The 24,629-nt window shown below is 32.3% G+C and overlaps 1 protein-coding gene across 1 annotated transcript in view; it reads left to right on the top strand.

Annotated features, from left to right (window-relative positions):
- Positions 1–2,923: 2,923 nt before the first annotated feature.
- The window catches only part of LOC139492173 (adhesion G protein-coupled receptor L1-like), a 56,340-nt gene continuing 34,634 nt past the window's right edge, over positions 2,924–24,629 (top strand). Inside the window, exons 1-9 of the mRNA XM_071280337.1 lie at positions 2,924–3,007; positions 3,583–3,613; positions 4,748–4,899; positions 13,985–14,147; positions 16,383–17,533; positions 18,295–18,388; positions 20,481–20,519; positions 20,944–21,045; positions 23,570–23,676. Coding sequence (XP_071136438.1) covers positions 2,969–3,007; positions 3,583–3,613; positions 4,748–4,899; positions 13,985–14,147; positions 16,383–17,533; positions 18,295–18,388; positions 20,481–20,519; positions 20,944–21,045; positions 23,570–23,676 — 1,878 coding nt within the window. The 5' untranslated portion in view covers positions 2,924–2,968. The remainder of the gene's footprint in view (positions 3,008–3,582; positions 3,614–4,747; positions 4,900–13,984; positions 14,148–16,382; positions 17,534–18,294; positions 18,389–20,480; positions 20,520–20,943; positions 21,046–23,569; positions 23,677–24,629) is intronic.

The following is a 24,629-nucleotide window of genomic DNA, read 5'->3' as shown; positions in this document are numbered from 1 at the left end:
TGTATTTACACGCATCTTTGTCGGAATTGAAATAAAAACAAAACACTTATAAATATATATATTCCTTTTGTCTCCGTTTATCTTACATAAACATTTTAACAAACTGACCACACTCTTATTTACAAGTTGGCGCACATCAAAGTCGTGCTCCTATGGCAAACAATTTTGTTTCAAAAGAAATAAAACAACAGCAAAATTATTTGTCCTTTTCATCATTTTAAATAAGAACAACACATTTAATTATAAATATTTGAAGCATACATCTTTTCGATACAATTGTTTTAAATCACTTAAAATAAAATAGATCGTCATTGTTTAATCAGTTGCTATATATATATGTTATTTGGCACGTGTCAAACAGTTCATTGATTTTCGGCATATCAAAGAAAAACCGGCACGTGTCTAAATAATGTTGAATATTTCGTTTATTTATGATTATTTTTCTGTAAAATTTGAAATTTATGCATTAAATATCAATCTCTAACATGATATATAATAATAATACATATAACAGCACTCCTTCTAGTCCTTAGCGGCATTGTATAGTCAAAGTCTTAGTGCACTAAGGATTCCTTAGCAGTGTTTAGACGTACCGATAAAAAAAACAACATCCGTCATTCTTTAATAATCATAGAAGGTTAACAACTAGTCTGTTTCAAGTTTTAAAAGTTCCTCAATTTAAAATAAAACATGATGTATTTGCGTGATCTTATATTTGTTTAATTAAAATAATGCCTTCAAATACATATAATGTTTATTTTTATTCAATTTTCCACAAAACATAATTAGCTTAGTTTAAATGAAATTCAGAAAAGAGAATTCAAACACTGTTGAAGAGGAAATACATATTCGTGTTAATTCGCCTCAGTTTAATTTGTTAATTCATATTTGACATTTAACATTTTAATCCGCAATCCACATTTACCCGACAATCTTGTATATTGTATTTTCTCAATGAAATAACATAACGTGCATGTGACCATCAGAAACTAAGACAAAAATGATATTTATAATGGTATTTATCAAAACTTAAATATTTGAAAATATCTTAATAGCATAGGAATTTGCCAAACAAGCGAAGAATTATAATCTACCTAGGATTTACAACCAAGGATTTGTATAGTTTCTTTTCAATAAAATATTGTTGGTGTTTTTGGCGACTATAGCAGCAACATTGCCGTTATTAAATAAAAATATAAAATTTTCGCTATCTGATAATTATAGCCGCGGGTTAAAATGTTCATTAAAATGTATAATACTTGTCTTAAAACTACATTTAATGGGCATTTAAGAATGACATGAAGTTCATCTTCAATAGTAAAGCTACAACACATGTCATCTCGTGGACTACTTTTGTTTCATACTTTCCAGTTTCTATTTTTTTTAGTGGAGGTACCCCACATTTAAATTTTGCAAAACCACATTTGTTTTTAATTGACAGAATATTTTTAACAAATAACAGTTGGTCAACAGTATATTTTTAAGTCCATTTTGAAATTCGCTCAGTTGAATAGAAATTCCAATTTTAGCTCTTCTGTCGTAGAAATGTCAATATCATGTTATTGTTTGTACGTACAACATGTATCGTTATATAAAAATGTGTCAGTCCCAGCCAAGATTCACCGAATAACCACAAAATATTTACACATGATAAAATATTTACATAAAAAGTCATGAATCTGTATGAACGTTATGTACGATGAAGTTAATTAAGTGTCTACAAGAAAGTAAGTATGACTGTACATTTTATTTAAATAATTTATATACATATACTTTAACCGTGAGAAAAAATATAAGCTTTGGTGAGCTCTATAACCGACTATCATATAAAAACCGCAATGTATGAACGTTACACAATCAGAGATGAACGTTTCACAAATGCATGTTATCTGATCTACACAATTATACACGATTGACGAACGCACGATACACGGTTATAAGAATGAATGATTGATGAACGCACGATACACGCACGATACACGGTTAAGAATGAATGATTGATGAGCGCACGATACACGCACGATACACGCACGATACACGATTAAGAATACACGATACACGCACGTTACACGGAAAATACACGGAACGATGAATGATGAACGCACGATTGGTACACGCACGATACACGCACGATGCACGCACGCAACACGCACGATACACGATGAACGCACGGAATAATGGTCAGTTTGAATTTTAGAAGGTCTGTAACATATTCTTTGTGAGATATTGTAGTACTCGGTCGAACAAGAGTCACTTTAAGATGTAAAACTTAACTTACAATCGGTGCAATTCTTGGAACAATTGAGTGTTTTCCGAAGTTTTTGTGTCATGTAGAGAAAACGTAAAAGAATATTTTCCCTCCAAATGAATTCATTGTAGGCTTTAATTTTTTTCTGTTGTTTGCTCCCAATTGAGCGAGAACAAGAATGAACTGTCATAGAGTAAGTAACATGTCGATAAATCATAAACACTGCGGGTCAAAAGTCGGCAGTATGATAATAGTCGTTTGACTGTATCTTTACACTCCACATTTTGTTGTTGAAAGTAAAACTAAAAAAAAAAGGTTCAGTGCTTTGCTTGTATAAGGGAGGAGCATGTAGAATTTTCATAATATATTAAAATTGTCCTAACGTAACGGTAGTATGTAGTGATGAATATTTCATTATGGGTACTTGTCAAAATATAGCACGTAGACTCTAAAACTTCTACGTTCAAACAACTTTCTGATTTTTTTAACAATGAATGAGATGAATATGAGGGGTTGTAGTCGTACCATTTTTTATGATCATTTTTGTATGGGGGTGTATTTCTTCAATTTACACGGTAGGAGTACATTGTTCAAATGATTGTTACAGTAACTACAGTTTTCATTTCCGATTTCTGTTTATACAACAAAAAATACCCCGAATTTCCGTCTTCCGCGTTATTACATAGCAATCACTGTTGAACTGATGTTTGATGAAGAAATATGGTGTGTGTAAAATTGTTATTCTATTGGATAATGTTGGTATGTATTATCACAATACTGTCTTTTATTACTTACCTTTGTTTCGCTTGTCGGTGTGATCTTCTTTTATAAGAACATATTTTAAAATTATATTATGTCGTTTAGTTCTAAATCAACGTAATAAAGAAATATTTGGGTAAAAATTAGGAATCCAAGTTCTAAGTTGATAGAGTCCATTGTGACTACAATAAGTCAAGCATAGTTTTGATTTCTGAAAGAGTTTTACGTGATTGAAGGCCGTGTTTAGTAGCATAGAATTGCTTACATCCACTTCATTTGTACCTCGGTGGATAGTTGTCTCGTTGACAATCATACAGCTCCTTGTTGTAAAGCTGGAATGAATATGCTTTCCATCTTCCAAAGAGTTGTAGTTTTATAGCATTCCTTTCTCCTTCACTTAAAAAAAGAATGAAATAAAAAAAAACTAATAGGGTCAATTCCTCATTCAAATAACACTTTTTTGAATTAAGTTTGAAAATATAGAATATGTAGAAAGGCTTTTCCACTAATATTTTGGTTGATTATCTCGAGAGGTATCGATCTTTGGTGTTAAAATTTCTAATTTGCTTTGACAGGATTTGGTGAAGACTCAGACTGTCTTTCGAGGTAAGTTTTTGGGACCATTGGGACAGAAATGTATTAAGGTAAATAAATGATGAATGATTTTACCGTAACTGCAATTGGTCAAGTGCCCATGATTTTAAACGACATCATTTAGATATGAATGAAAGGGGCAATTCATGTCAAGGGACTGTTATTTGAATGATACAGCATTTGTTAGTGACAATATCAATGGTTGTTCTGGTCGCTAATTATATTAAACTCTGTATAAGTAGGAAATCAACTGGTGATTGACGACCCAAGCTGGTCCTAAACAAGTTCGAGATTGCTCAGACATCTGATGGTCTTTTTATAGACTTTTTTTGTGATGAGAGTGTGGTCTAGGAGCAACCACAGACACCTAATGGACAACTTTATTATTAATTGACAAAAATTATGGAGGAAAAATCTCCATAAATCGTATGACAACAAGTAAAAATATGAAATATTTATTTAGCTACATAATATTACATTTGATATTATGATCATATATTCTGCATTTTGAAGATTTATAGAAGTCAAACTGACTTTAATTATTGATCTAATCGATAGTAACTAAGTTTAAACCATCAACAACAATTACTGATTGAAACACCAGAAAGGTCGATGCATAACTACAGTCAAAGTTTTCTTCTATTTTATGTAGAATGGTGACAATTCAGACATTATCAATTAGTTAAATATTTATACCTTTGTCGCATGTTCATCAGCTTAATAAATGTCAGAAAGTACTTGAGATTTTGTCGACGTTTCAGAATAGAATAATAAAAATTTCGAGAGCAACATCATTTGCTTTAGTAAGGGGAACATTTAACTTTTCTGCTCAAAAACAATATATGTGACATAATTACGAAGATAAGTCAATTCGAATGAGACGGTTACATTGAACCAATGAACATATGATTAGATGAATCGGTACATGTACATATGCGTTTAACGCCAAATTATCACCTCATTTTAGCGAAAAGAATAATATCAATGCTAATTTCAGTAAGATCATATCTTCATCTTTACAATATAAAGTTGTAGAAAAGAATATTTGCATACCAACAGTTTCGTGACTATTATAATTACTTCATATCAAATGATAGTTACTTTTTCACTATAATAGAAATAACAACATCTATATTGATTTTGTAGAAACTAAACCATGTGGTAAAAACATTACCAATGCTGGTGGTGAACTGGTCGTCCCTAATCAATCACCTTGTACGTGGCGGTTCATCAGACCTATTGGAGAGAAAATTTACATGAGTTTTACAAAAAATCAGTCCAATAGTTTTGAAATTTCAGTAAGTAAACCATTTGTATTCATAATTCATATCGATAACAGCCCTAATTTTATGTTCGAAAAACACTAATTTTTCACTGAACTAATACGTATTTTTGATAAGGGTCCATTTGAAGCACGACTCCGTGTGCAGGTTTTTTTTCGCTGTGTTGAGGACCCATAAATGGCCTTGTGCGGTTTTCTGCAATTATGTCGGGTTGTTGTCTCTGACGTATTTCCCATGTCCTTTCTTTTTGTGTTAGCTTATGTTGCATAAGTGTTTGTCTGGGTTGTAAGAAATACAATCGTCAAAATATTGAATGATATTCTTATCCTTTTTTAATTCACCTAGATACATATACAAACACACACTTGATTAGCTAGTCTGTAATTTCAAATTCCGGTATATGTATTGATAATTTTTAATCGGAATGAATAATTTAAATTTTCAGTGTGTTAATGTTTAAATCGTATTGTGCATTTTTTTATATTTGGTGTTAGTATTAGCCTTAAAAAAATATGTTTTTAAATTTCAAAATCTCAGCGTGTGATTTTAATTTTTGTCACTCTTTTTATATTTTCTCATTTGTTTTTTTTTTTCTATAAAAGAACAAGTTTAAAAGTAATATAGTTGTATAGGCTTGTTGGACTTCTCTATATCATTATTATTTGTTTTTGAAAGATTTCTTTTCCAATGTTTTTCGGTATATATTGACTTTGGTCATGCACCTTTAGGCACGATGTAACGTTGAAAAGAAAAAAAGTAAACAAACCGATTAAGAATAAAGAAAAAGCTTTATCTGAAAAAATATTTGAATGTACCAAACAAAAGTTAAATTAATAAAACTAAAAAAAAACAAAATAGTGGCACACATGGAAAACATAATCTAAAACCACATCTAAATCCGGCTCTCTTCTAACTTTTTTTCATGTGTTTCATCTAAACAGACTATTACAAAAATTAGATTCGATTATCGTTATTTCCTTCTAAATGTAAAACATATTATTTTATTTAGTTATTCCCAAGTATTCATTAATAACATGATGTAACACTATCTGTTATTATATTCATGACTGCATATTGACTATATTTTAACATTTAACAGTTACCAATATCGCTCATACGAGCAGACATTTCGACTTTTCCTGTATTCTGAGTGGCATTTCATGGAGTACATTGTTATTGAAAGAAAGTGAAACGAAGTGTATTGGATTGTTTGCGTCAATTTATTGACGTATATATATTCGTAAATTTGTTACCAATGTCTAATAATTCAAAATTCGATAATTTTACTGTCTCGATTGTAGTATTCAGGTTATCCGCAGAGAAGCAATATATTTTCTCCACCGTAATGATTATCAAATCTATTTTCAAATTTGATCAAACCAAACCGCCTTTTAGCGCTTCCACTGTCCAGTACTATGTCATAAAGAGGTAGGGCCAATATGCCGTGGATTTTGTCACAGAAGGGCCAATTTCAAAAAGTGCCGACAGAATAGAATTTATACATATTTATAAATACTATAAAAACAAAAAATGAAAATGCTTTTTGATCAATATCTCGATTTACATATATTATGATATGTGTTATAAATAGTTAATTCAACCCTCAAAAAGGATGAAAGTCTATAATGCGGAATTTAGGGTGTTTTTAGGTGGGGAAAACAGGGAATCCCCCCAGAAGGACATTTCAAACCAAAAAAAAATTATGCTTTTTGTGACTGTTGTAATTTATACTACTTTTCCCTCAAAAAAGTAACTGGTTTGGTATGTCCTTATTACACAAAAAAACAATATTCTAATGAAAAAATTGGAACATCGTTAAATTGTACTTATATAGAGAGATTGTGTTGAAGATAAGGTTCGAATCACGCTCAGACGTTTTGCATTTTTTGTGTTGTTATATTAAATTTTAATGTTTCTATCATATGTTTTCGGATGTTTGCTTAATTCATAGAGTCAATCTGGTTCATTTGACTATATAGTATTTCATTTTATTAAAGAAACAAATAATATATCACTTATTGAGTGCATTCCTATGACTGTCCATACTCTTGACTTACTTTCTATAAATGTGTTTACATTTATTACATATATGCAAGGAACAACTGCCGACAAACTAATGTAGGTGCTTGTACATTATAACCAATAACACGATAATTTATTATTTTGCAATGAAGCCTAAATGCTGCGTGTGTAATATACACATAACTTAAAATGAGGCCATTGTATACAAGTTTCAAAACAAAACAAACAATTTTTCGACACCTTTTTCGAACATGGTAGTATATGTATCAAATGCAGTCAACAGCAATTTTGTCGCAAATTCACTGTGTAGATACTTGTACTGACATTTTTACCACCGTCCCTGCACCGGTACCTAAGTCATCAGAAAATAAACAACACCACAGAACAAATCAATTACACTACAAATCGTGAGTGCAGGTTAAACATCAAGAAGCTATTTCATCTGTTTCACAACGAAGGGCCGATATGTTAAAATGCCAGGCCATATAACAAGTGTTAGTAACACAAAAAGGCCATATAACAAGTGTTAGTAACACAAGTAAGGTGTTCTATGACCAACGGATGTAAGATGTTCGCCGGTTAAAGTATATATTATCTTATAGACGATAAAACATTAAAAGACCAGAACAAATACAGATATAGATATAGGAAGATGTGGTGTGAGTGCCAATGAGACAACTCTCCATCCAAATAACAATTTAAAAAGTAAACCATTACAGGTTAAAGTACGGCCTTCAACACGGATCCTTGGCTCACACCGAGCAACAAGCTATAAAGGGCCCCAAAACCACTACTGTACAACCATTCAAACGGGAAAACCAACGGTCTAATCTATATAAAAAAAACGAGAAACGAGAAAAACGTATATATTACATAAACAAACGACAACTACTGTACATCAGATTCCTGACTTAGGACAGGTGCAAACATTTGCAGCGGGATTAAACGTTTTAATGGATCCAAGCCTTCTCCCTTTTTCTGAAACAATAGCATAACATCACAACATAGAAAAACATACGATAAAATATCAATTGGCAGACTTAACTCAATCCAAAAAATACATATACATATATTCAAAATGAGAAAAACAGCATCCCATTTGAACTTGTTCCATGTCATTTGGCTTGTTGGACAAGTTACGTAGTATGGTACCTTATGTGCATACAGGGAGTTAACAATTTAACAAAGTTAACATAAAAAATCAATAGTCTTGGCCTTGATTTTTGTAGGAATACCTGTTCAAGGTATAAAAATCAATAATGTGACGTATGTTCATGTACTATAATTAGCATCGATCTAGCTATTCAAAACATGATTTACCTATCTCATCGAATGAAAAGAATTCACGGGAAAATGGCTCTCCCTCTTTATACTACTTATTACAAAGCTTGATCATGATCTGTAGCTAACTTTATCAATAAGTCATCACTGTGTCTAAACCACACCGGCAAAATTTGCTCGGACTCGATGGTATCAAACATCCAGCACAATGACGGAACACCAATAGACAAAAGAAAAGTAGGTTTCTCCTTATTTTTTTATTTTTTTTATGATATCGAAGAATATATATACATATACAACTATTTTCTATTGTGAGATGCAATATTTTCTACAACCGTTCTATATTAACGGAGAAATAAGTAAAAATGCATGTCAAAATGACGAATTGAGTGAACCTTGCCTCGAAATTGTTTAATTTCTCGTTAAATTGTTCACATTGTACGGAAAGAAAGGTACGGGAAGATAGATATTGACACGGAGATTGCAAATTTAGTTATTATGAGCATCTTCATAATTGTATCTCTGTGTATGGAACGAAAGAAATGGGTCATGTCAAAATGGAACTGGCCGGTTTCGTCAATGTATACAACCCGGTTTCGTCATAGATTTCAAAATGCATAAACCCGGTTTGGTCAAATAAAAAAAATCATAATCGCATTACATTATAATTGATTATTTAACTTCAGCGTTCAAAAGGAGTTTTGTGGGTCGTTGGAAAACAAGTTCGTTCACCGGACAACGGCTTATTATTTATATGATCGAGTCTCAGATTCAAATAAATAATAAGCAAACACTTGAATTCCTACTCTTATAGAACACAAATATTTTAATTTACTTTGCATTCCGAAATTTTTTAACAGCATATTGAGATTAAAGCTCTCTAAATATGCGTTTTCTATATGAGTTATGGGAAACTATGTTGAACATGTTTAAACTTGAAATTAAAGTTTACGGTCTTAAAAATCGAAACACACAATTGATATGTGATTTTCTCGCACAAAAGGATGGACACCTTTATAAGTAATCTAATCATTCTATGTATGTAATCTTTTCTACAATCGTTAAGGGATAATTTTAACTATGATACAAGTTTTGGCACACATCGCGCATTTACTATACAGGCTCTTTCATCGGACGAGTTAAGGTTTTTTCGTCATTTTTTATTATTTGTACTTTTGTTGTACTGTTTGTGTCAGCGACAACACTTTGACTCAGTCCATTCCTGAATCACACGCTTGTAATCCCATGGTTGTCTTTGGTTGCTTTATACCATATGCGTTTTGGACATAAAATAGGCAGGTAGTTTTCTTGTTTGAATTGTTTTACATTTATAATTTAGGGCCCTGTTATAGCTTGCTTTCATGCAGTTTGTGTGGTTTTCTCATTGTTTAAGGCATACGCTGACCTAAACTTGATTAATTCAACATAATTTGTGTTTCTAAAAGAAAGTTGTCTCATTGTCAATGTTTATGGGATAAGTGGTTACCGTCACTTCTTCTTAATAAGACCTAGATATAAATGACGGTCATGTTTTGCAAACCAACTTTTATTCACATTGAAAATTCAAAATCGTCAGATATTGTTTTTGTGAAAACACGCTTTAGTGCGCAAGTAACACAGTATATATAGTACCAGAAAATCTGGCAGGACTGCATGCATGATTAATTTGTGCAGAACAGTATAGACTATAGTCGGTTTGGGACTGTTCGTCAATGATTGAATGCATAAATGTATTAATAATTAATAGTAAAGATTGTAAACTAAGTGTATATAATATAGTATATTAAATTAAAATTATGGCACAATCAAAACACATCCTTTTATTAGCTCACCTGGCCTAAAAGGCCAAGTGAGCTTTTCTCATCACTTGGCGTCCGGCGTCCGTCGTCGTCCGTCGTCCGTCGTCGTCGTTAACTTTTACAAAAATCTTCTCCTCTGAAACTACTGGGCCAAATGAAACCAAACTTAGCCACAATCATCATAGGGGTATCTTGTTTAAAAAATGTGTCCGGTAATAGGGGTAAAATGCAGTTTTTGGCTTATAACTCAAAAACCAAAGCATTTAGAGCAAATCTGACATGGGGTAGAATTGTTAAACAGGTGAAGATCTATCTGCCCTGAAATTTTCAGATGAATCGGATAACCCATTGTTGGGTTGCTGCCCCTGAATTAGTAATTTTAAGGAAATTTTGCTGATTTTGGTTATTATCTTGAATATTATTATAGATAGAGATAAACTGTAAACAGCAATAATGTTCAGCAAAGTAAGATCTACAAATAAGTCAAATGATCGAAATGGTCAGTTGACCACTTTAGGAGTTATTGCCCTTTATAGTCAATTTTTAACCATTTTTCGTAAATCTTAGTTATCTTTTACAAAAATCTTCTCCTCTGAAACTACTGTGCCAAATTTAACCAAACTTGGCCATATTCATCATTGGGGTATCTAGTTTAAAAAATGTGTCCGGTGACCCGGCCAACCAACCAAGATGGCCGCCATGGCTAAAAATAGAACATAGGGTTAAAATGCAGGTTTTGGCTTATCACTCAAAAACCAAAGCATTTAGAGCAAATCTGACAGGAAGTAAAATTGTTGATCAGGTTACGATGTATCTGCCCTGGAATTTTCAGATGAATCGGACATTTCGTTGTTGGGTTGCTGTCCCTGAAATGGTAATTTTAAGGAAATTTTGCTGTTTTTGGTTATTATCTTGAATATTATTATAGATAAAGATTGTGGCCAAGTTTGGTTTAATTTGGCCCAGTAGTTTCAGAGGAGAAGATTTTTGTAAAAGTTAACGACGACGGACGACGACGACGACGGACGACGACGACTGACGACGACGGACGACGACGGACGACGGACGCAAAGTGATGGGAAAAGCTCTTTTGGCCCTTCGGGCCAGGTGAGCTAAAAAAAGAGTCCGGTAACTCGGCCAACAAACCAAGATGGCCGCCATGGCTAAAAATAGAACATGGGGGTAAAATGCAGTTTTTGGCTTATAACTCAAAAACCAAAGCATTAAAGTCATAAGAAACCTCAAATTAAAAAAAAATCATGCATATGTTTTTTATAACTAAATGGATAGTTTTCATTATACAACTTATGTACATATACTTTTTTCTGAGGAAAATTCTTTAATTTGTCCACATGTAGAAGAAGTTTACTTATTTTTAATTGCTTGCTTCCAGGAAGCAATTCGCCGGACATATTTTCCGTATGCATAGTGACCTGAGCGTAACCCTCCTCGTAAAAATCCGGTGATCGCAATACGCATGGGTCTGTCATTAAAATAAACAATTATCTGATTGTACATGTTAAACACGTGTTCAATATCCATGCTTTTTGTTATGTGTTTACTATAAGGTGACAATCGGTAAACTTCGGCTTTAAAACACGGCATTTAATGAGCAGCCATATTTTTTAAATCATAACAGACAGAGAGAAAAAAAAATTGACGATTATACGATATATTTGCGTAAAAAATGACAAAATCGTGTTCAGAGTTCTAAGTTTATGATATATACATGCATTGGTTCAAGAATTGGATAAACATTATTTTTCACCACTCACTGGTTTCATATCACTTTAAGAGCAAATCTGACAGGAAGTAAAATTGTTGATCAGGTCACGATCTATATGCTCTGGAATTTTCAGATGAATCGGATAATCGGTTGTTAGGTTGCTGCCCCTGAATTGGTAATTTTGAGAAAATGTTGCTGTTTTTTTGTTATTATCTTGAATATTATTATAGATAGAGATAAACTGTAAACAACAATAATGTACAGCAAAGTAAGAACTAAAAATAAGTCAGTATGACGTTATTAGTCAAATAACCCCCTAAGGAGTTATTGCCCTTCATAGTCAACTTTTAACAATTTTCTTAAAATTTGAAGATTTTCAATAACATTTTCCACAGAAAGTACTGTTATAGATAGAGATAATTGTAAGCAGCAAGAATGTTTAGTAAAGTAAGATCTACAAACACATCACCATCACCAAAACACAATTTTGTCATGAATCCATCTCTGTCCATTGTTTAATATTCACATAGACCAAGGTGAGCGACACAGGCTCTTTAGAGCCTCTAGTTTTTCATCTTTACATACTACTATTATAAACAAAGAAAATATAATAATGTTACAAAATAATTAGATACCAGTGTTTGCTATTCAGTATTTATATTCCATTTAAAATTAGTTTGAAGTTAAGTGAAATAAGGGATACGCCTTTCATTAGGAAAATGTGTATTATCATAATTAACTATGTCCAAAAGTGCCCGTTTAAAATAGATTTTAACACGCCAAGTTTACTTTACAATAGATATATATTTAAATTCTCGAAAGACAATGTTCAGATCCGTGGCAAAGTTTCTTTTCATAAATTGTTTGTTAAAAAAAACCAAAAAAAACCGGGTGATATATATAGACGAAACCGGGTGATTGTGTAGCAACAACATTGACGAAACCGGTTTATTCTAATTTGACATGACCCTTTTCTTTCGTTCCATACACAGAAATACAATTTTTGAGATGCTCATAATAACTTAATTTTCAATCTCCGTGTCAATATCTATCTTCCCGTACCTTTCTTTCCGTACAATGTGAATAATTTAACGAGAAATTAAACAATTTCGAGGCAAGGTTCACTCAATTCGTCATTTTGACATGCATTTTTACTTATTTCTCCGTTAATATAGAACGGTTGTAGAAAATATTGCATCTCACAATAGAAAATAGTTGTATATGTATATATATTCTTCGATATCATAAAAAAAATAAAAAAATAAGGAGAAACCTACCTTTCTTTTGTCTATTGGTGTTCCGTCATTGTGCCGGATGTTAGATACCATCGAGTCCGAGCAAATTTTGCCGGTGTGGTTTAGACACAGTGGTCATGTAAGTGTAAATCTTTTATAAACTAACCATTGTTTGAATGCAAACTGCAAATAAAAGTAAGATCACAAAACTACTGAACTTAGAGAAAAATCAATTCGGAAAGTCCATAATCACATGCCAAAATCAAATAACAAAACGCCTCAAAAACGAATGGACAAGAACTGTCATATTCCTGATATGGTACAGGCATTTTCAAATGTAGATAATGGTATATTAAACCTGATTTTATAGCGCTAACCCTACATCCACCAGAAATATTGAATTGATGCTTGTACGTAAAACTGTAATTCTAAAATCACCATTCGGTTATAAAACAAGCTGAATAAAGTAATACAGGATTATATAAAGGAGTTAATGGAGGTGTATGTTAGGAGAACTTACTCACAAGCAATATAAAGTCCCTAAAGTTTTTGAGAGGTAATGCAATCTGGAAACACATCACTTGTGCATCTATGGATCAAGACATTAACGAGAGTCAAATCCAAGAACATTGCATTTCATGAAAACAATATTCATATGTATAAATGTAACAACTGAAACAACAAGTTTTACGTGGTAAAAGCTTTTATAAAGTTATCAATTTCTCTGACACATATTTATTCATCCTAAGAGTTGACATTGATTATTTTCTTCTAACATAACCAATCTTCATGATGAGGCTCATTTACTGGGATCATCGACAACAACATATCAATTGATTAATATTTGAACAATGGGTCCAGAAAGGTGAATTGCCAAAGAATAAGAGCAATACAATGTGCTGATTTGTACCTTATAGATTATTTGTTATGAAATAATGAATATCAGGTACAAATCGAAATATTCTGAAAATGTCTTCTATTTCTTGTATTGATAATACATTTTTATTAAAAAAACAATATTGCTGTTTCTTTTTCAGGTATTCAATGACATTGAAGATAGATCCATAATTTTCAACGAATCATATTACAGTGGAAATGGGGATGTTGTTATATCTACCAACACAAGCAAAGTTCTAGTTTCCATCAAAATGTTTGTTTTGAATGGAACATCCGGGCTCGTGTTACGGTATTATAGCGAAGGTGAGTACGCAATCTTACCAATATATAAGAGCGTCATTGGATGTAGGTGTAAATGTTTAAGATGCTGTAAGCCTGATATCTTTTATTAGTTTTTATGTACAAGCAATGAATCGTGAGCCTGCTGGTTGATGTTTCTCCACGAATATTTCAACGGTAGTCGGCACGTTTGAAATGACATATCATTTTCCGTAAATAAACTGTTCATCTAAATTAATCAAAATATCGATTTTTTTACAGTTTTGTTTCGATAGTCACTGATGAATTTCATGTTGACACACGCAATCCTGGTTGATGCATTTATAAAACCGACACAATTAATATAAAAGTAAGAAGATGCCGGCTTCGGTTGTCTCATAACAAGCTATAAAAAGCACTGACATGAAAAATACAAGGACTAGATTTTATATATATACGCCAAACGCGCGTTTCGTCTACAAAAGACTCATCAGTGACGCTCGAATCCAAAAAAGTGAAAAAGGCCGAATAAACTACGAAGTTGAAGAGCATTGAGGACCAAAATTCCTAAAAGATTTGCCTAATACAGCTAAGGCAATCTATGCCTGAGACAGAAAAGCCTTAGTATTTCAAAACATTCAAAATTGTGTTAATAGTCAATTTATAAATATAACAATGTCAATGATAATTCATGTCAGCACAAACAGTGCTGACTACTGGGCTTGTGATATCCTCGGGGAAATAAATCTCCATCTGCAGTGACATCGACCCAGTGGTTGTAAATAAACTCATCATAGATACCAGGACTAAATTTTATATATACGCCAGACGCGAGTTTCGTCTACAAAAGACTCATCAGTGACGCTCGAATCCAACAAAGTTAAAAAGGCCAAATAAAGTACGAAGTTGAAGAGAATTGAGGAATTGAGGATTTGCCAAATACAGCTAAGGAAATATATGCCTGAGGTAAAAATCCTAAGTATTTCAAAAATTCAAAATTTTGTAAACAGTTGACTCAATATCTTTAATTGTTTTTACATAGGCGGTAATGGTAACGTTTTTTCCTGTAGCTCAGTCCATATCGTAAACTTGGATATGTATGATAGCTCGTTTCGAAGCTGTGTCATTTTCACATATGTGGTTAAATTTTCGGGGTAAGAAGTGAGATTACTATTTCCGTAAATTAGCAAACCCCGAACATCCTTTTGTGATGCGGCTCCTTCTGGTAAAGTATCCCCTTTTTAACACAATAAGTTCTTTAAAAATTTAATACTTTGAACACATTCAATAGCTCCATAGTTTTTACACATTTATGTTCCTCTACTTTCCTAATCACCACAAATAATTAAGTTCAGTCGTTTGTTAAAAATAGAAACATGTCCAATATCACTACACAGAGATTTTTTCTTTACACGTGACATTTGAGTTCCTCATTTCGAGGCGCATAAGGGATGTTGTCCCAGTTAATTTATAAACATAACAATATCAATGATAATTCATGTCAGCACAAACAGTGCTGACTACTGGGCTGGTAATACCCTCGGGGTAGTGGCATCGACCCAGTGGTTGCAAATAAACTCATTATAGATACCAGGACTAAATTTTATATATACGTCAGACGCGCGTTTCGTCTATAAAAGACTCATTAGTGACGCTCGAATCCAAAAAAGATAAAAAGGCAAAATAAAGTACGAAGTTGAAGAGCATTGATGACCAAAATTCCTAAAATAAGGTAAGGTAATCTATGCCTGAGGAAGAAAAGCCTTAGTATGTCAAAAAATTCAAAATTTTGTAAACAGTTAATTTATGAATAATACAATATCAATGATAATTCATGTTAGCACAAACAGTGCTGACTACTGGGTTTGTAAAACGAAAAGACTACTGAACTGATCTCTGTACAAAACAGTATACAAAAAACATGGTATCTCGTAACAATTTGGTATGGAAAAGTACCGTGCCATGTCTTTAAGCAATACGAGTTCACACTCAGCAAAACAGTCACATTCGGTAATAAAAATATCGGACGACGTAATGACAAACCACTATCTAACACGTGGTACAAATTTCCATAGTTAGTTTGGACGAAGATACATCGTATGTATCAGCCAATTCGTGATGGTGTCCGTTAAATTTACGGAGTGTCATTTTTAATCTGTCCATAAATGTTTCATGATTTTCAGAATTTCATTTTTTATTTGCGAAATAACAATAAACTTGAACAAGTGTAAAGAAAGACAAACAACAGTAAATAATGATGTTTTGTAATTGTGTTGGTAGCATCACCTGACAACAAGGGGAACAGATTTGTCATTCCTGGTGGATCGTATATTGTTGTTTTCACGTACAACTCTCAGAATGTCACCGTAAACAATTATTGGGAACCATTAGGCCTATACACGTTTAACGTTTCCATCGATAGCTCGTATTGGGGATACATTGGAAGTAAAGGAGCTGATCTACAAGCGAACGGCGATATAATTGTGTATCATAAATCATTCAACCATCGTCAAATTTGTGCGGTCATGCCGTTTGATGTGTTAGGAACAAAATACATGATCATTTTTACAAATGTTAATTCGAGAATTACGGTAACGGGAGTGGGTATAACTACAACTGTGAACCTTACATTTCCAGAATGCTCAGGAAACTGTTCATTGCCGTCTTGTGCAAGACAAGATGTGTCTTTTATATTGCACCAACAAATGGATTCTCAACGACATATTCATTCCTGTCAATGGGATTTGACAGGATCCATTATTACTAGTGACTTCCCTGTGTCTGTAATGGTGAGTGACTATTACGAAAGTCTCATGATGCCACCTGTTAATACGTGGGGTCGTAAATTTATTATAGCATCTTTCCCTGGTCATTTTTTAAGAAGATTTATTTTAAAAATGGTTTCAAAGGAGGCTAATACAAATGTGACCATACGTTGTTATAGACCAAACGCCACTTTAGTAAAATATGATTTTTATCTCAATGAAAGCGGAGATCATATAAATCAATCAATTAGCGTAGACAGAAATTGTTTGATGCAATCAAATAAACCAATTCTACCTTTGCAATTTACGCCAGGTTATCCCGAAAAAAAGTTCATCATTCCACCTGTAGAACAATATTCCTCGGACTATTTGTTACCTCCAGAATTATGTAATAGTGATATATTTATATGGGATAAATTATATTCCCTTGTCATAATAAGTGAGACCAAATATATCGATGGTTTAAGAATGGATGGCTTGTTTCTGAGTAATTTGCAAATACAAAACATAGGGAAAACAGGGTACAGCAGGGCATTTGTCAATACTAGTGTGCCGAAATTACATCGTTTACACCACACTGATCCCAATATTGTTTTTGGAGCATTCGTGGTCTGCTCGATGATAGGTGTTACTCCACTTGGGAGGAGAATGGCATCAATAGCTGAGGTATGTATAAAATTAAGTTTGTTAATAAGTTTGACATTAAATATTATTATACTTCACGTTAAAATGTCATATTTTGATTGGCTAATACGAGGGTGTCATTTTACTCTATCACATAGCTGAGAGGGTGACAATTTTTTTGAATGTTACCCACTCGTCTAAACCAATCAAAAATCGACAATTTAAAGAACAATGGATTGAATTTACATCAAGTAGTTGAATACAATGCTTAAGTTTTACGTTTTGGATCAAATTTTATTATATAACTGTCAAAATTGTTAAAAAAAAAAAACACCTTGTTGTTTATTTCTAATACTCGTTACGTTGTTATGTACGTGACGTCATAGAAAAATCCTTTTGAAATAAAATTGATCTGTAAAAGACAAAAATGGTAGGACGTTCAGTATAATAAATTAAATAACACATAGCTGAGAGGGTGATAGAGCAGATTGGTACCCCTTGAAAAAGCATTGTCAACCTTGGCTTCGCCGCGGTTGACAATGTTTTCTCGGGGTACCAATCTGCTCTATCACCCTCTCAGCTATGTGTTATTTATATAATGTTTCGACAAAAATCTGAATTTCCCTTGTATTATTCAGCCACACTGTATTAAGTCTAAAAGCCCCGATTAAATAGTAACATTTCATTTTTGAAGATGATTTCTTAATTCATAAGAGTAAAATGTTTTGTTTTATATAATTCTTATCCAAAATGTAGCACTGAAGCTATAAAGCAACTATATCAGTTACCTCACCTTATTTTAGAAATGTAAACCAACCTTAAGTATACCTGGCGACGGTTTAGACAACGATTGTGACGAATTAATTGATGAGGACAAATGTGATACGAATTCTGCAGGTAAATAAGCAATATATATCGAAGGAAGTTTACAAGTGAGGACCGAGTATTGTGGTATAGATTTTATGTCAGGTAAGACAGTTGTACTGGTTTTTACTATGGTATTTTTTTTGCATTCTTGTTATTCATGTTTGCTTATGTGTTTTGTCTTGATGCCTTTTTGTTTTTCTTTCTTATATATTTTTTTTATATGTATCAGGATTAAGATTATATCACAATGTTGACTATTGTGCCCCATTATGACATTTTTAGCTATTGTGTCTGTTTATTTTGGACACACATCGCTGTCAATATAATAGATTTTTTCGTGACTATGAAAGTTTTAGCTAGCTATACATGTAAAACAAGGTTTAATCTACCAAGAAGATGTCTGTACTAAGTCGGGTATATGGCATTTGTTATCCGTTTGTGTATGAGCTGTTGGTTTTGCCATTTGAGAAGGGACTTTCCGTTTTCAGTTTTCCTAGGAGTTCGCTATTTTGGTGATTTTACTTTGTTTTTAAGATCATGTCATTTCTATTAAAAGTAATGTATGTAGTAAACCATGATCGATGTGTGTCGAAATTCGATAAACATCTATAGCCTATCAAGATTTTTTTCTATTATATGAAAGTTCAATGCAAAATAGTCCAACATTTGAATAAAAAATCTTGATGAAACAGAAATTTTTCTCAAAATTTTTATTTTATACACATGGTTTCATCAAAGCCAACGGCGGATTTTAATATAAAACTAAACAGCAAAATGAGATCATAAAATCTATATCGAAAGACAGTGTTATATCGTTGAATTCTAACATGACGTCCTTCAAACGCTTTGAGTACACACCCGTGGTAAAATTTGAATATATTGCATGGGCTGTTCCGATCGTACTCCCACGTCATATGCTTTTTTATGAATGAGTTTGCGACGTCATAAAACGATGACATGCGACGTCATAAAACGATGACGTTAGAATATGAGCATTTTACGGGAAAATACACGCTTGTATTACCGAAAATCATCACAACATGGAAACGTAAACAAACGATGCTAAAATGTGTTATAAGCCATATTTGTTAAAACATTTGAGACATATAAGTAAATTATCATTTAAATTCATTCAAAACTATCTATATATATTATTTTAAATAGTTTAAGCATGTCACTAATTCAGTTTGTTCCGTTCTTTTACGCCAATTTAATAGTGTGTTTATTTCTGGGAATGGCAAATATTTGCCTCCACCTAGAGCGCTTCGATCCAAAAGAATTGCTGTATTTGACCTATTAGAATCGAAATAATTCATGGGGGCTTTAACATATCTAGATTTTACCACTGGATGTCCCTTTATGCCGATATTTTACCCCTCGCTATCGCTCAGGGTAAAATATTTGTCATAAAGGGCCAACCCGTGGTAAAATCACGATATATTCAAGCCCCCATGAATTATTTCTTAAATAGAATAACGCTGTCTTAAGGAATTTAGTGCCTTATTCTGGAGTGTCCCATGAAAATTGTCTATCACCTTCAATCTGCAGAAGTATTGTTTTGATTACTTAAGGTATTGATCATTTACACATGTAGAACAAGATCTGTCTTACCTTCCGAAGTACTAAAATCATCTTAGTATATTAGGCTTACAATTGACAAGAAAGCTATAAAACCCAGAGTTTCAAGTGGAGCAATCGAAATCATACTTGCGATAATTTAAAGGACATTTTTACGAGTTGGTTGAGCGTTATGGAATATTTGTTTCACAGTTCACGGAGAGTATTTTTAAATTGCCGTTGTCTATACAATCCGTCCTCTTTTCCTCGAATGTGACCTACTGAACCAAATTTATCACCTGGTTTTGTTCTGTTGTTTTTGTATGACGTCGTCAGTCTGATTTATTCCTTCAGTGTCTGTTTCCTCTCTGTCGATACCATTATTCATACATATCTCATACAAATAAAATTGTGTCATACCAAAATGCTTTGAGACATTTTTTTTTTATATGTGAAAATTATCAATGTGAATTATTGTCACCAAAAGATGATTCATTAAGTTATATGCAAGAGAATGATTAAAATTATGATAAATTTCATATATGACATTTTTTTTGCTTTGCAGATGTTAACAGTAACAGTGATTGTGCGGCCGCGTCCCAAGGTATGTTACCATATATTGGTATATATAAATAGCAATTGTTTAACCTCAATGCAAGTTAAGAGCAATTTCGGTGAACATGACAAGTCCGTTTCGACACATTCCTAGTATATTAATAATACAACAATTGAAACAAATAATATGATGTTGAAACAGGATTCGGATTTTGAAGTCTTTATTTTATACAGGCTTAAGTTGGTAATTTAGTCAAGATCAACGTTATATCTAGGTTGATGGTTTTGGCATTAAAAAGTAAATAGATAAAAACCAATAAATTGTCCTAAAAACTTCATCATTGCTAAAAGAAAAAAAGAAAAAAGTATCAAAATGGATAAAATGAGCGCAGAAGAAAAGCATAGAAGAAATAAAAGAGATCTTCCAGCGAAACTTTTACATATTACAAAAAATTGTTTTTTTCTAATTGAAGTAATACTTCCATGTCTCGGATATATAGATACCGATGGAGTTGTATGGAAGACCACCATGCCAAATAATTATGACTATCAAACTTGTGTGAAGGGATCGACAGGTAACGTTGAACTAAATTTCTTAGTTTATATTGAGCGAAATTTGTATTTTATTGCCTCACTGCAGACATTCGTCCTGTGATAGAATGTATTGAACTGTATTTAAAGGTGTTATTATCAGTAGTCTATTAATTCAATACCTCCAAAAAAGAACAACCAAATAACATATTCTTTTCTGATTTTGACATGTTTTTACTGAATTTAAGTTGAGGTCCAAATATAAAATGAACGATTTGTTCTATTTACATGCAGGAATGGTGGCTCATAATTGTTTGGATAATGCATATGAACGTGCAAAATTTTTGAACCAGTCAACAAATTCTTTTCACGTTATTGATGACAAAATTACGACCAATTCGATATTAAAGATTATAAATTTTGCCGCAACTTGTAAAGCTTTTTGTTAGATTGGAAAATAACGTGAAAACTGTTTTATGAACGGGTTTATTATCTTATGTTGATGACATGATGTAACATTCAATATTTACGGGGATTTTTCTTTAGTTGTTCAAAATTAATTTGATTGAACAAAAGTATTTACGAAGTCTTAGTGAATGATAAGCATACATCATATTCAAGAAATATTGTTTAAATTTATATGTGATGTTACTGACCACATAACAGAAGTAATGTTCCATTTTCGTCGTCCAGGGATTTTGACTCTACATTGTTTTTACAATAATTGTAAATGAAATTTAAACCTGATTGGTTCTCATAATGACAGCTTCGTGTTCAGTACATAACTTGTGTTAATTGATAGTACTAGAAATGAAATTATTTTCCAAATTTACCTCTTTAAATGTACTAGTTTAATATGTTTCTTTATATGTACTGTGGTCAAACATTATACTTCAATAATTTAAACAATGTTTACCCTTATAGCGAATTTGATCATTTCATTTTTTTTGATAAATTTCAAAAGGGAAAAACAAAAACAAAACTATCTGTTGATTTCAAAAGCAAACAAATACCAGAAATATTTTTACCAAGTGTTTCTTTTCGATAAGCTATTTCGGTTGTTTACTATCCAAGTTGCAAATGTATAATTAAAGTTTAAAAATAGCTTTGGATCCTTGAGATAACAAATTTAGATAAATCTAGATTATCATAATTGTATATATATTCATCAAAATTTAGCGTGAAAGAGGGGGACGAAGATACCAGAGTGACAATCAAACTCAGATATAGAAAATAATCTGACAACACCATGACTTAAAAATAGAAAGACAAACAGAAAAACAATAGTACAAAAGACACAACATACAAAAACCAAAGACTAAGCAACACGAAACCCACCAAAAACTTATGGTGATCTTAGGTGCTCCGGAATGGTAAGCACATCCTGCTCAACTTGTGATAACGGTGGAGTTGCTCGTGTTATTACAAACCCGATAAATAGTCTAATTCGGTAGGTCATATTCGTAGTGAAAAAGGAAGTGGATTGTAGTTACGACATAAGAAACATATCTGATACATCTGTGAAACGGTTATACCGTAAACTTCAAGTACAGATTTATGCAAGCTCTATATTTTACTTCATTCTCTATTTGTTTATTGTCTCTTTAATTACACAGGCGATCACCTCTAGTTTTTGGTGGGGTTCGTATTGCTTATTCTTTAGTTTTCTATTTTGTGTCATGTGTTCTATCGTTTGTCTTTTTGGCTTCTATGTGTTTGTCTGTTTGTCTTCTTTCATATTTGGCCAGGCGTTGTCAGTTTATTTTCGATTTTTGAGTTTTACTGTCCCTCTGGTATCTTTCGTCCCTCTTTTACGCGTCATAACCTGTACTACACAAAATAGTTTACCCTACAGAAAATATTATTTGATGTTAGCTTTCATTTGTTCAAGTAGTTATACATGGCAGTATTCACTGCCAAAAAAACTGATATCAGGACTGTTATTCAGTTTTTTGTAAATGCATAGTTTTTAAAGATTTTTAAACAAATTATTGGTTTAATCCGCCTACAATACAATAGACGATTTAGATAGCTCGGCTCCAAAAACAGATTTTCGGGAGAGTTCAAGTGGTATTCTAATGTCAGATATAACCAAGATACTTGCTTCGCGTTTCCCCCGGTCATTAGATAAGTAAAAGTTTATGTGCTTAAAATAAAGCTAAATGCGAATGTATTTTTAATGAAACTCATACTCAACACTTTTATCCTAAATTATCGCTTTTTTTAGCGGTAATCACAGTTCACACCGGTCTGGTAATATATTACTTTATTCGGGCATATAATCGTCATCTTTTCCTTCGTGTTAATGCTGCGATTGTCACACTTATTAACTGTGGCAAATCTAACTTCAAATAGCCTATCTATTTACTCTCATATTGTATACTGTATTTGTGAAATCTACAATTTGATAAAAAAAAAAATATATATTATTCCACGGTAGAGAGTGTAAATGCTTGATTTCTACAAAATCTTTTACATGAAACAATGCAACAATATGAAAACGATCTTAAACTTTAGAAAATTGAAAGAAGGAAGCATAACAATCGAAAATAAAAATTAATTTTGAAGGGCAAACTTCGAATCTTTCTGAACTGAAAGAAGGACGATACGGTGTTTGGAAGGGACCAGATACTTCATTCTGTGTCAGTGAAGCACTCAGTATCATTGCTGCCAAGGTAACAATACCTCCTTAAATTGTGTAATAAAAAGAATATTGATGAGATATGTTACCCTGTATCTCCAATTGTCAACATCTCATAATCATTGTTACATATATTATTACTATTAGCAGAACTAAAAACAATCAGCACATTACTAAAGACAACGTAGATTAATAACATACTCAAAAAAAGTTTCGCAAAAAAAATACAAATAGAAATGACGTAATGAGAACTTGAACTACAATGAGATTAAAAAAGCGTAACTTTATTTTATTGAAGTCTTTGTTAATTTAAGATACAAATCATAATAAAGATCTTTGCAGCGACACAAGTTTTTGAAGTACTTTTCATATTAGCGGCCAAAACATTTGAAAGGCAAAAATATAAAAGGTTAAAGATTTAAATGGAGAAAAATGATGAAATGTTATGAGTAGTTGTCTGAAAGGCCGATCATGTCATAAACCCGATAAAGTAACGCGTTAACATTCATCGCGATAAGAAACACATTTAAGGGCATACGATACAGTTTTGATCCTGTATTAACAAGTTCGTAAAAATTTGCATATAGGCTATCTTTTGCTTGATTAAATCAAATATGTAATAAAAAATATACCTTCATGTGCTACTTTTTGAGTAAAATGAGGTCGACATTTTGTATATTTGCTCAAAACTCTTATTTGCTGTCGTAATTTCTTTTTCGAAAGACATAACTTAATAATTTCTGTATTTTATAAGTATCATAAAAAAAGTATGCATGTTTTATTCAGAAATAACTCTATCAAATACATCTATCAAATGTTATGAATTGAGGAAAATACGTCATTTTTTGCTGCATGTTTATCAAAATTTAAAAAAAATCCTCTATTTACAGTTTTATAAAATTTTGGTCTCCCTGCAAAATGAAACAAATTGCTGTTTTGAAAAAATAGGGGTGTATTAACTCGTTTTCAAATTAAATCAGTTTGAAT

This window comes from Mytilus edulis, chromosome 1 (assembly GCF_963676685.1).
Source record: "Mytilus edulis chromosome 1, xbMytEdul2.2, whole genome shotgun sequence".
NCBI lineage: Eukaryota > Metazoa > Mollusca > Bivalvia > Mytilida > Mytilidae > Mytilus > Mytilus edulis.
Note: the sequence above shows the minus strand (reverse complement) of the source record. Positions and strands in the feature narration are given on the sequence as shown.